Consider the following 14154-nt stretch of genomic DNA (forward strand, 5'->3'; position numbering starts at 1 on the left):
GACTCTGCCACCATTCTTTTCCACAGCTATTCTATTGATCATCTCCCATATTTTTTACAGATCTGCAGATGACCCACTTTTACAGTTAGGGAGGTTGATCTGGACAATGCTTCACATCTGTTCTATCCCAATATCCTTGGATCATTTGGGTTTGTTCATGTTCTGCTTTTGAAAGAACCTTAATTTTATTTTTGACAGAGTTACGATGGTGGTGATGCCTACTTAGATTCTAATGAGTTCCTGAAGTTCATCGAGCACAATGAGACTGCTATCAACATTACCTTACGCGCCGAGGAAGATGAGACCAAACTTCTTCGGTAAGGCAGGAAGTGAGAGGGCTTTTTTCAATTGATACACTGTCTTCAGTTGGTTGTGGAACTAAGCAATTTGACTAATTATGGGACAGTGTAGTAACTGAAAAAGATACAAAGGACCAAGTCTGCTCTAGCTACAGGCCCACAAGTGGTCAAAGGCTAATGATAAACAAAGTTTATCTACGTTGTGTGTATGAAGTACCTGAAGCAGCTGAGGGTTATTGTAAAAATTCTGATTGCCGTTAAGAAACTCTAAGACAGGTGAATGTGCTATGCATTTGATTGAAACCTCGAGATAAGAAGCCTAAGTCTCTGTCCATTGTTCCTCAGGAATCTGTTTGAGATAGAACATTCATGGTTCCACATGACTGATAAGGGGTAGGTGAGCTGGTATTCTTGTCTAGAAAGTTTGTTTACCCACACCCTCTTATGAAGTGAAGTTCCAACAGTCCCCTATGCAATACTTTGGAAATCCCAATTGTTAAGCATCTGTCTCATATTGCTCCCATTAAAAACACCAAGACTCATTTCCCATGGTTCCCTGTTGCCCACGTTCCCCCTAAATTCATTGGGGCCCCATTTTGCATGCTCACTTGCTTCATCTTTTACTCACTGAGACCCTGTTCCACTGCGCCATTTGACTCACTCTGATCACTATAACATTATTACACCACTATGAAACACTTTTTTTTAAAGTAAGCTAGAAGTGTGTTGGAGTATCCATATGAACAACATCCAATAGAATGTAAATCCTCTAGTCTAAACCACCAAAGTCCCAAGGGTGCCAGAGTTTTATTGTATTAAATTAGGCACGTTAGCCAATTAAGTAGACGTGGCCATACTCCTCTGACAAAGGCAGAGTTTAAAAACCAGTATCTTTAGGTGACATCTTGTCAATGGACTGCTAAAGTCTACTTGAGTAGAAGCCTTTGACACAAACATCTACAACTAATCTCAGTTGAAATATAACTATCATGGCACTAGATTTATGTAAAATGAAATGAGACTCTCTTCCTCTTTCCAGATTGCCTTCAGGGCAGGCAGCAAAAATCCTAATGAGCTGTGGGGGCACTTTTATAGAACATATAACATAGAATAGTACAGCATAGTACAGGCCCTTCGGCCCACAATGTTGTGCGGACCCTGAAACCCTGCCTCCCATATAAGCCCCCACCTTAAATTCCTCCATATACCTGTCTAGTAGTCTCTTAAACTTCACTAGTGTATCTGCCTCCCCCACTGACTCAGGCATTGCATTCCACGCACTAACCACTCTCTGAGTAAAAAACCTTCCTCTATTATCCCCCTTGAACTTCCCACCCTTTACCTTAAAGCCGTGTCCTCTTGTATTGAGCAGTGGTGCCCTGGGGAAGAGGCGCAGCTATCTACTCTATCTATTCCTCTTATCTTGTACACCTCTATCATGTGTCCTCTCATTCTCCTTCTCTCCAAAGAGTAAAGCCCTAGCTCCCTTAATCTCTGATCATAATGCATACTTTCTAAACCAGGCAGCATCCTGGTAAATCTCTGTACCCTTTCCAATGCTTGGAGTTTAGAAGATTGAGGGGAGACCTCATAGAAACATTTCGAATGTTAAAAGGCATGGACAGAGTGGATGTGGCAAAGTTGTTTCCCATGATGGGGGAGTCTAGTACGAGAGGGCATGACTTAAGGATTGAAGGGCGCCCTTTCAGAACAGAAATGCGAAGAAATCTTTTTAGTTAGAGGGTGGTGAATCTATGGAATTTGTTGCCACGGGCAGCAGTGGAGGCCAAGTCATTGGGTGTATTTAGGGCAGAGATTGATAGGTATCTGAGTAGCCGGGGCATCAGGGGTTATGGTGAGAAGGCGGGGAAGTGGGACTAAATAGGACAATGGATCAGCTCATGGTAAAATGGCGGAGCGGACTCGATGGGCCGAATGGCCTACTTCTGCTCCTTTGTCTTATGATCTTCCACGTCCTTCCTATAGTGAGGTGACCAGAACTGGACACAATACTCCAAGTGTGGCCTAACCAGAGTTTTATAGAGCTGCATCATTACCCCGCGACTACCCCCCGACTTATGAAAGCTAACACTCCATAAGCTTTCTTATCTACCTGTGAGGCAACTTTCAGGGATCTGTGGACATGTACCCCGAGATCCCTCTGCTCTTCCACACTACCAAGTATCCTGCCATTTACTTTGTACTCTGCCTTGGAGTTTGTCCTTCCAAAGTGTACCACCTCACACTTCTCTGGGTTGAACTCCATCTGCCACTTCTCAGCCCACTCCTGCATCCTATCAATGTCTCTCTGCAATCTTTGACAATCCTCTACACCATCTACAACACCACCAACCTTTGTGTCGTTTGCAAACGTTAATAAAAATCATGAAAAGTAGAGGTTCCAGAACAGATCCTTGTGGGACACCACTAGTCACAATCCTCCAATCTGAATGTACTCCCTCCACCACCACCCTCTGCCTTCTGCAGGCAAGCCAATTCTGAATCCACCTGGCCAAACTTCCCTGGATCCCATGCCTTCTAACTGTCTGAATAAGCCTACTGTGTGGAACCTTGTCAAATGCCTTACTAAAATCCATATGGATCACATCCACTGCACTACCCTCATCTATATGCCTGGTCACCTCCTCAAAGAACTCTAGCAGGCTTGTTAGACATGATCTGCCCTTCACAAAGCCATGCTGACTGTCCCTGATCAGACCATGTTTCTCTAAATGCCGATAGATCCTATCTCTAAGAATCTTTTCTAACAGCTTTCCCACCACAGACATAAGACTCCCTGGTCTATAATTACTCGGACTATCCCTACTACCTTTTTTGAACAAGGGGACAACATTCGCCTCCCTCCAATCCTCCAGTACTATTCCTGTGGACAACGAGGACATAAAGATCCTAGCGAGAGGCTCAGCAATCTCTTCTCTCGCCTCGTGGAGCAGCCTGGGGAATATTCCGTCAGGCCCCAGGGACTTATCTGTCCTAATGTATTTTAACAACTCCAACACCTCCTCTCCCTTAATATCAACATGCTCCAGAACATCAACCTCACTCATATTGTCCTCACCATCATCAAGTTTCTTCTCATTGCTGAATACCGAAGAGAAGTATTCATTGAGGACCTCGGTCACTTCCACAGCCTCCAGGCACATCTTCCCACCTTTATCTCTAATCGGTCCTACCTTCACTCCTGTTATCCTTTTTTTCTTCACATAATTGAAGAATGCCTTGGAGTTTTCCTTTACCCTACTCGCCAAGGCCTTCTCATGCCCCCTTCTTGCTCTTCTCAGCCCCTTCTTAAGTTCCTTTCTTGCTTCCCTGTATTCCTCAATAGACCCATCTGATCCTTGCTTCCTAAACCTCATGTACACTGCCTTCTTCCACCTGACTAGATTTTCCACTTCACTTGTTACCCATGGTTCCTTCATCCTACCATTCTTTATCTTCCTCACCGGGACAAATTTATCCCTAACATCCCACAAGAGATCTCTAAACATCAACCACATGTCCATAGTACGTTTCCCTGCAAAAACATCATCCCAATTCACACCCGCAAGTTCTAGCCTTATAGCCTCATAATTTGCCTTTCCCCAATTAAAAATTTTTCTGTCCTCTCTGATTCTATCCTTTTCCATGATAATGCTAAAGGCCAGGGAGCGGTGGTCACTGTCCCCCAGATGCTCACCCACTGAGAGATCTGTGACCTGTCCTGGTTCATTACCTAGTACTAGATCTAGTATGGCATTCCCCCGGGCGGCCTGTCCACATACTGTGACAGGAATCCGTCCTGGACACACTTAACAAACTCTGCCCCATCTAAACCCTTGGAACTAATCAGGTGCCAATCAATATTAGAGAAGTTAAAGTCACCCATGATAACAACCCTGTTATTTTTGCACCTTTCCAAAATCTGCCTCCCAATCTGCTCTGTATCTCTGCTGCTACCAGGATAAAAGACTTGGATATTTATTTAAACCAGGATTCCCAACCTTTTCTTTTGCCATGGACCAATACCATTAAGCAAGGGGTCCATAGACCCAGGTTGGGAACCCCTGACTTAGACCATAAGACATAGGAGCAGAATTCGGCCATTTGGCCCATCAAGTCAGATGAGAATTAAGGGCAAGTGACAAGTCTGTGGAAAAAAGTCCACCTGAGTACAAAATGCATTTTTAAAAACATGTTCATACCAAACCACTTTGTTATTATGTGATATTCTGTAGGGGTCTGTGTGTGGATGCACTGATTGAGCTGTCTGACGAGAACGCTGACTGGAAACTCAGCTTCAATGAATTCCTCAACTGCCTGAATCCTGGTTTTATCCCTCCTGAGAAAAGTAAGTATAAACTACATACATCAACTAGTTTTTGACACTTTTACCTTTCTCTCCTTGCTTTCATTTCCCCATTTATTCCCCTCTATCGGTATTCTTTCTACGTTTGGCAATATTTCCTGATCTTATTCTAATTGCCATTCTTCATATGAAAGTCGGGAGCATGAAATTGTTAGTACTTATCACAACTAATCCTGATCCTGTGCTTGCGGGCTGTTCACATCAATTAAGAGCTTTGTAAAAGTGAAAGACCAATAAGTTTAGCTAACTTAGCCTCTGAGAGGATGATGGTTCTAGACAGTTTCACATTCCCAAATCGTTAACTCCAGTGAACGTAGAACAAGAATTAGATCTGTCATCCGTAGTTCAGCACCTGTGTACAATGAATTTACCTAGTCTATGATCAGGAGAGTCGTGTCCTTGAAAAGGAAATATTTGTTGTAAGAAATTTCATCAAAGACAACTGTTTGTGCTTCATGAGGACATGGTATTGACATGTTAAATGGTCTACTGCAGGATACCTTTGAGTGGTTTTGTATGTCCCAGTCTGGCTTGTTGCACTCATACAGTATGTGGTAGATGGTGCTCCACCATTCCATCCCCTACCCGACCCAATCCCACCCTGTCAATATTTCTCTGGGATTTGGGAGAATCAAAGGCTATGGGGATATTACACAAAAGCAGCGACTGAGCTGAAATAACAGCCATGAGTAGCAGAGCAGACAATAATGGGCAACATGTCCTACTTGCTCCTCAGTCATATGATATTATTATGGTCCTTATCTGATATTATGTCAATACAGTGCATTCACAGCTGGATACAGCGGGTAAGCACAATGTTGGAGTTCATTGCTCCAGCATGACTGCTTTTTGTTCATACTATAAGATGTAGTTTTTAAACAGAATTTTTTATGCAAACCTTTCATCGAGATAAACTGGGTAAACTCCAAAACTGACTTTTGACTGCAAGACAAAACACTTGAACAGAGAATCCTACAAAAAATAGTGGATACAGCCCAGTCTGTCACTGGTAAAGCCCTCGCAACCATTGAGCACATCTACATGTAACGCTGAGTAGGAAAGCAGCATCCATCATCCGGGACTCCCACCACACAGGACATGCTCTCTTCTCACTGCTCCCATCAGGAAGAAGGTACAGAGCCTGAGGACTCGCACCACCAGGTTCAGGAGCAGTTACTACCCCTCAACCGTCAGACTCTTGAACCAAAGGGGATAACTTCACTCAACTTCTCTTGCCCCATCATTGAAATGTTCCCACAACCAATGGATTCACTTTCAAGGACTCTTCATCTCAGGTTCTCAATATTTATCATTACTGTTTCTTCTTTTTGCATTGCACAGTTTTTTGTCTTCTGCACTCTGGTTGAACACTCAAACTGGGTGGTCTTTCATTGATTCTGTTATGGTTATTATTCTATAAATTTGTTGACTATGCCCACAAGAACATGAATCTCAGGGTTGTATATGATGACATATATGTACTTTGATAATAAAATTTACTTTGAACTTGAACTGAGTCTGTTCCAGAAAGTGACTGACCAGCGTGAGTGTGCGCATACCCACATCCCTGGCTCTGGATGCACATTCGGCATCCAGTTCCTGCCACACATCTGGTCAAAGTTGTTGGCCTGGCTCCTGGCTCTGATGCATACCTACCCAGGTACCCCCACATAGAACTAGATTTGAGAGAATTTACAGATCCAGTTAATGCATCATCCAGCATGTCTTTGAGATGTAGGGGGAGATCCAAGCGGTCACAAGGAGAACATGTCATGTAAACTCCATACACACAGCGTCCTGAACCGGAATCACTGCAGCTATATGGTGGCAGCAGCATTAACTGCACCACTATGCTGTTCCAACTCTTCAGGTATAATGGGGAGCTGTTCAAGCTACATTGAATACTGTCCTGAACCAAGATCATCCCCAACCTTAGTAGACCAATTATTATTGTAGTCTATGAGAATCAGCTTTACATTCAATGTCTGCAAGATAGAAGTCCTCCATTAACCTGCCACAATGCATAAAACCGACCTCTGACAATTAATGTTTATGGTGAGACCTAAGAAATACGGGCCTTTCTGTATGTTGGGAGGCACCTCTCAGGTAAGGCAGACATCAATAATGAAATACATCATCTTCTATGCATTGGTAGAAACTTTCAGCAATTGAGGATAATGGTATATGCAAATCAAGACCTTAGACCAAGCACAGAACACAGGGTCCACTCGACAGCAGTGCTTTCTGCCCCCTTGCATGCTTGTGAGGCCTGGACTACCCGTTGCTAAGTAACCAACTGGTTTATGCTCAAGCAACTAATGTTGGACGAGCTGCCTGTAATTTAAACGTTTATAGCTTTCCAAGCACAACTGTTATACTGCGGGCACTGGAAAGCTACTGGCAAAGTTGGCTTCTCAAAACCTCCAAGTTTACTTAAAAGTCAAGCCATCCAACAACATTGCTTTCACATGAACAATCCAAGAATTGAGCCTCTGGTTACATTTAGTTGGCAGTTTCGGGCAGGCCATAATGTTCATATCCTAATAATAATAAATACTTTACTGAGCCTGAGGGAGAAATCGTTTTGTTACAGCAGCAACATTTGAAAACACACTTAACAGTGTGCAGACTTAACTAATGTACAGAATAATAATATACACACTAAGAATGTACCAATGTGCAATAATGTACAAAACAATAAAGCAGAGACTATTGTACTATGATGTATGTTCTCCTGTCACACAAAGATGAACTGTGGTATTGCATTTGGTAGAAAAGATTTTCTGTAATGACCTTTGTGACAGTGGAGCTGAATGAGCCTGTTTGAAAAGGCGCTTTGCTGCTAATTCAGTAGGTCATGGAGAGGATGTGCCAGATGGTCCGTGATGGATAACAGTTTATTGAGTGACCTCCTCTCCACCAGTAACTCAATTTTGAGTCTGGGTTGTAGCCAAGGATGGATCCAGCCTTTGTGAGGTGTTTATTCAGTCTTTTTGTGTCACCAGCACCAATGCTGCTCTCCTAACATAAAGCAGCAAAGAACACTGCACCCGCTACGATAGACTGATAAAAGATCTCCAATGTCCTGCTGCACACATCGAAGGACCTCAGCTTCCTTAGAAAATAGTCTGGTTGCTCATCCCCTTCCTCTAAACAGCCATGGTGTTGGTTTTACCAGCCAAGTCTGTGTCGAGGTCAACACCCAGCATCCTAAAGAACGGTTGACCCACCCAAAATGTTCATACTGCTTCTCTTTCCACAGAAGTTGCCTGACTTAAATTTTTGTTTTCCCCAAGCATTTCCAGTTTTAATTTTAGCAGCAAGTTGCTGTTTCTTTTTCTTGTACCAAATTGTAGTAAAACACAGTTTGTGCAGTGGTTCTTCTTTTCAGCAATTGAACCGCAGAGACTGACCATCACTGCCCAGTACAGAACCACCGAGGACACGTGCCCACTTTCGTAGTTTTAGTTTCGCTGAAGAGACCGACATTGATTAAATTTAACATCGAAAATATACTGTTTATTGCAGCAGTGTGGTCACCGGTGAATAACGCAAATTTTACCTCCTTTTTGATGGCTTGTTGTGCACAATGTGAGGATAACACAACTAAAAATAATTGTCTGATCTATTATAGAATGTGCCTTGGAAGATGAAACCTATGAGGATGGAGCTGAAACTACAGTAGAATGCAACCGATGTGTCTGCGCCTGTGGCAACTGGGTGTGTACTGCCATGACCTGTGATGGTAAGTGAAAATTCTTCCGCAGGAATAATACTAATATGGTTCCACATAGAATTCCAAGGAGAATGAGGGAGGAGGGTTGTCAATTTTCCATCTTTCTCCTCATGTACACCTGCTGACAATGTTAAATGGTCAGTGGCATTTATAGGTGGAATAGGGAATTAAAAAAAAAACCATCATATTGCTCTGGCGGAGGTAAAGTACAAGTTAACATCCTTTGTGCTAGTATTTAGGGCTTGAATACAGATGCATTTGTTAATTCCCTGCTTAACATCATACAAGCAAGTAATAATAGAAGAACCAAGGGCAGAAACAACTCTCTCAAAAACTCCAGAGAAACAAAAAAAAAAGTTTCATCTTCAAAAGCAGCTTGAGGCAGCGACTGCTACTTAGCTATTCCCTTCAACGATTCGGGAAACGCACCGCCTTTGAGGACTTTGTTACAAAAACAAAAGAAATGGCATTTCACAGTACTGCAGAACTCAGGACAAAGAACTTTTTAACAAGTTTCTGAAATAAAACTTGGAAGGGTTGATGTTTTAATTGTTCTTCGGTGCATTGGAAACTCCAGGCACCCAAAGAGTGCCAAGAAGAAATTTTTGCTACATTAAGACACAGTCTAGAAGACTGTTGATTGAAGAAATCACATTTAAAATAAAGAGCATTGAAAATACCCATTTAGCTGGAACAGTTTACTGACATATTAAGAGTTTTGGAAAGCCTCGTACTATCATCAATGTAATGATGTACATTACCAGTTTTACCTGCTTTTGTGAGTTATCCAGATTTTCTCATTGTACACCCAGAGTGTGGGAACTTCTGTTTACTACCCAGGAGCTTTCAAAGGTTAATCCGTACTGCAGAATGATTTCATGGTCTTTTCCATACAAATACAAGATATTCTTAATTATCTGTAGTAACTATAAAGTTAACATTGCTCTGACAATTAATCCAGTTGTTATTAATTAATTGTGTGGAACAAGCTCACCACAAGGTACTAGTCATTATACCATTTTAACACACGTATTTCTTGGACAAACTGTAGGTTTTGTGCATAATTAATCTCTGCATAGCCATGTTATTGTACTTAATTGGTTTGCTTCCGTATTTTGTACTGATGATTCATTTCTATTTTGTATTCTGTCTCCCTGTGCCTGTAGTAACTATTGCTTTATGTTCTTTCATTGAAGGTAACAATAAGAAGATCCCTGGGCTGCAGTCACAGGCAACTGAAGATGATGTAATGACTGAAGAGGAATGGACAAAATATGTTCAAGAGCTCAACAAACATCAGGTTAGTACAAAATCACTCTGTGATTGAAGGGCCAGCTGAGTGATGATGATTGTGCACTTAACAGAGGAACAGTTCCTTCTCCATGTATTTCAAATCCTGTTTTCATATATACTTGCTTGATTTACATCTCTACCAGACATTTCCGGATCTGTATTTAAGTGTTCCTGATGTGTAGCAACTCTAAATTTATATGTATCAATGTGAGAAATCATAGAATTATACAATAGCACACTTTGCCAAATTGTATCAAACAAGAACATTCAGGTTTGAGTAGATCAAAATTTGACATTTTTTAATTCAAGTGCAGTGCAAGTTTTGGCCTTCAAACTATAATGCTGTTTAAATATAAAGTGAAAACCAATGCAGTGCAAGCAATAAATATCCTAAGTTAATGTAAATGGCCAAAATAATATATCAAAAGCATGACTTTAATGGCAATCTTAAGGTTGGCGTAGCCAGGGGGTAGTGGGGAATAAGCTCCCACCACATATTAAATGCTCCCAATGATGTGCATCTCAAATAGCTTCTGGCAACCAAGTCCAGCTTCTGGCCATGTGTGGCTTTGCTGCTATACACAGTGGAACTGCTTCCACTGACAGAAGAGGCAAAGGTAGGTTACTACTGCTTTAAAACCTGTTGCTTCAGGCGGATGGTGTTTGTTAGCCATGATTGGCAGCTGAACTGGAAGAAGAAAATCTCTTATTCCAAACCTCCATTGCCTTGTGGCCATACCCACTTGGAGTAAGCCCCCGAGGAAGAATCTGGGCCTGGAGTTTCTAAGGCAGTCCTACGTTGAGTTCCACACAGACTAGCAAGTCTTGCAATGCCGCTGGTACCAAACTGTATCAGTCTCTGCTGTTCCTTTTGGATTCATCAGCTGTGTGAAGACGAGGAGCCTACTGCTTGGGGGAAAGATTGCTCTCCATATCGCACTGCCCTGACTTGCATATCATGAAGGCAGCTCGGACACAATATGCATGCTCAACTCCAACTAACAGAGGGCCTCAGTGGCAATTTCTCCCTGAATATAATCTATTAAAAATCAGGCATTTCATTTATTCTTGATTAACTTATGTAAAACCTGCAAAAATTGGTTGCTTCATGTTATAATTGGCTAGTGAAATTCAATTCCATTGATTACAATGAAACTAAATCTTAGAATTCAAACAAAACAAGCTAACACTGTATTGCGCATTTAATGTGAGATGCAAAGGAGAGATTCTTGCCTCTTCATCTCCATCTTGTACCCTGAATAATGATTCATTTGTTATAGTTGGTCTCCTTTGTGCCTGTGTATAAAGTTTTAAAATCCAAGGGATAGTAGTCTTAAACAGTGCATGTTAGTCTGCCATTCAATTTGAAATTTACTATCACATTTTTTGGGATGAAATTATCTAAATACATATATTACTTACATTGAAAGCAAATTGCTTTTTTATTCAAAGTTAATTTATCATGTTTTGATATTTCTCAGCAGGCAGCGCACAATTCTAAGCTTATTTTTCCATTTCATTGCAGGAGACCGCTCAGAAGACGAAGAAGGCAAATGTCAAAGACATCTGAGAAAGCCGAGATTGGCGGAGAAACAAAGTTGATTTTATTTTCCCCTCAACATGTTTCTCTACATTAAGCCAACCAAAAAAATACTTGGAACTTCAACAATCACTACTAAGTATATACATGCACATTACAAGCAGCATTTTTTTGGGTTTTTGCTGGGGATGGAGGGAGTCCTTGGTGTTATTCATGGTGTTATTCAAACAGACTTCTTAAAAATGTACTGTAATTTTAAAAAGAGCTGGCCATAAATGATATACTGTTGGTTTCAGTTGCAATAGCTATATAGTCCTGTGATGGTGGGAAATATCTCACATTTCTCTGCATTTTAATTATCCACATTCCCTTGCCTTGCACATAAGTGGAGTTTCCTGAGGCAGCACTCCAGATCAAAATTGTAAATAATAAAGCTTTCCAGCAGTCTAAACCAATGTATGTAATTTTGAGTAGAATGATGAGATACGATGAATGATTTTTTAAATTTGAACACACAAAATTAGTCTAATGTAGTTTAAGGACTTGGAGCTAAAGTTGTGATGTTCCTTGGTGCTCTTTGATGACCAAAGCTTTCAAAAGACCCAGAATTGGTGTGTCAGGAAGAAAACATTTGGTGTTGTAAGTAAAAATAATAATCTCAAATTTTAAGTAGTCTTTATGATATGTTTAATACATATTTATAATGTGGTTCCAAAAACTGCATGTCTATGTGATTGTGGCTGTGTCCCAGTTCAGAAACTTCCCAATTTCTCTTGTAGGTATTTCTTCCATCATCAAAGTAGGAAGGATTGTTTTTACTTGACAACTGGATCAAATTTACATTCTTCTGCATATGTTATGAGGTCAATCTTATTTTGTCTTTTCAAGGGGGCCTCTGTCTGTGCAATGAAGCACCGAGTGATGACAAGAAACCAGCCACTGCAAGTTTGAGCCCTGTTGAGTTTAAAGATACCTTTGAACTCCATACAGAGTAAATCTAGTTAACGTGTCGAGTGGCATCAATCATTAATCTCTACCATTCAGTAAGGGCCATTTTTAATATTTTAAAGGCTTATACCATTCCAAGCAAAACTTGATACAAGTGAGATCCCAACATTACCAGCAGTTAGTGTTGTCAAAACTAGTGATAGCACATTACATGACTTTACTGCAACACTTGGATCCTGCTGGATGCCTTTGGATGTGGTCTTTGGTATCTGCCATTATTAGGATTAGAATTAGTGTCATCAGAAGATGTTACTCAAAGTTAAATCCACTGAAATGGTCTGCAGATCATGCAGAGGAAACAGGATTACAGGCATATCTCCCCCAAAAGGTTTACAAGCACTCAATTAACATTTCAAAAAGGTGCTACATTCCTTATTTCTTTTTATTTTATATGTTTTATGATATATGCAGCTTTTTTTAAAATAACCTGGAGTGTCTTATTTTTATTTAAACTCTTACATATTAAAAGGAAAATCTACAGTGTTGAGCATAAAAGTTGGATTACCTGAGGGTAGATTGAAAATCCTGTGCAAGTTGGTGGTGGCAGACTCTAGTACAGGGTTTTCTTACCTGGGATCCCCTCAGTTAATGTTAGGGGTCTATGGCATAAAAAAAAGTTTGGGAACACTTATTTAGTAGGTATCAGCAGAATGAAACTGCTTTACATGAATATGTTTTCAAACTGCTGAAATCCACTTATTGATAATCCTATAAAGGCAAATTGTATGTCGGCAACAAACGAGAGGATCTGCAGATGTTGGAAATCCAAACAACATACACAAAATGCTGGAGGAACTCAGCATGCCAGGCAGCATCCACGGAAAAAAAAAGTACAGTCAAGGTTTCGGGCTGAGACCCTTCCAGTCTTCAAAGGGTCTCGGCCTGGAACGTCCACTGCACTTTTTTTCCATAGATGCTGCCTGGCATGCTGAGTTCCTCCAGCATTTTGTGTGTGCTGTATGTCATTAAAAGCTGTTATTTCTTCAGCATTTGGGTGATTATCCAGCATTATATAAAACTAAAACTGATTAAAATAAAAAAAAAGTCAAAGCAAATTTTATTATTGGTGTGAAGCAGTGACATTAAACATATATCATTCTAAATATATATCATGGCTGAATAGGATTATTTTGTTAACAAAGGATTAATTTTTCTGGCCTCTATACTAGTATCGAGAGCTATACCGCTCCATCCAAACAATAATTAACAAGATGATGTCAGTGACTTTGATTGCTATAGAGTTCACCATACAAAAATTAGTGGCGAAGGAAAAAGCAAATGAGGTGGCTGAGAACAATTCCAAAAACCCTTAGAAGTAATACGCAGGTTATCCAACGGGTACAGGGAGCGCAGATCAATATCTGCATGTAGAATCTTTGAGGGGATCCCAAAGAATCATGACCCATAAGTGGGCAGATGCTTGAAGTGAGAGATGTCATAGTTCACGCTTGACTTCACAAATTACAATTGGTAATACTATGACACAGTTTGTTTTCATCTCATCCTCTGAAACTGCTTTATTGTATCAATTAATCTAATTAAATAAACCAGACAAACCTCTGCTCCCCAAACTTGATCTAAGAAGTAAAGATCAAACCCAAGTGAGATATTTAATCACTTTCTGCACCCCAACATCGGCATTAGAACATTATGAAGTATTAACTAGTCTGGTTGTTTGCATAGTGTATTCCTTATTTTCACTGTTGTTATTGTTATAGACTTAGACTGTATTTCTTCTACCTTATCTTGAACTACTACCTTCTTGAAAACACAAGTGGAACTGTGTATACGCATCACTGAACTATCTTAATAGGTTGCATTATCATAGTTTTTTTGTACTTACCACCATCTTTGGATATCATGTCAATAAATTTTCCAACAAAATTCTAAACTTTCTAATGTTATTTAAAAA

The 14154-nt window shown here is 40.5% G+C and overlaps 1 protein-coding gene across 1 annotated transcript in view; it reads left to right on the forward strand.

Annotated features, from left to right (window-relative positions):
• Window positions 1–14133, forward strand: part of fstl1b (follistatin-like 1b) — a 124265-nt gene extending 110132 nt beyond the window's left edge. The window contains exons 7-11 of the mRNA XM_072260288.1: window positions 199–317; window positions 4535–4647; window positions 8300–8410; window positions 9598–9701; window positions 11220–14133. Of these exons, the coding sequence (XP_072116389.1) occupies window positions 199–317; window positions 4535–4647; window positions 8300–8410; window positions 9598–9701; window positions 11220–11264 (492 nt within the window). The 3' untranslated portion in view covers window positions 11265–14133. The remainder of the gene's footprint in view (window positions 1–198; window positions 318–4534; window positions 4648–8299; window positions 8411–9597; window positions 9702–11219) is intronic.
• Window positions 14134–14154: the final 21 nt, after the last annotated feature.

Source organism: Mobula birostris, chromosome 6 (assembly GCF_030028105.1).
Source record: "Mobula birostris isolate sMobBir1 chromosome 6, sMobBir1.hap1, whole genome shotgun sequence".
NCBI lineage: Eukaryota > Metazoa > Chordata > Chondrichthyes > Myliobatiformes > Myliobatidae > Mobula > Mobula birostris.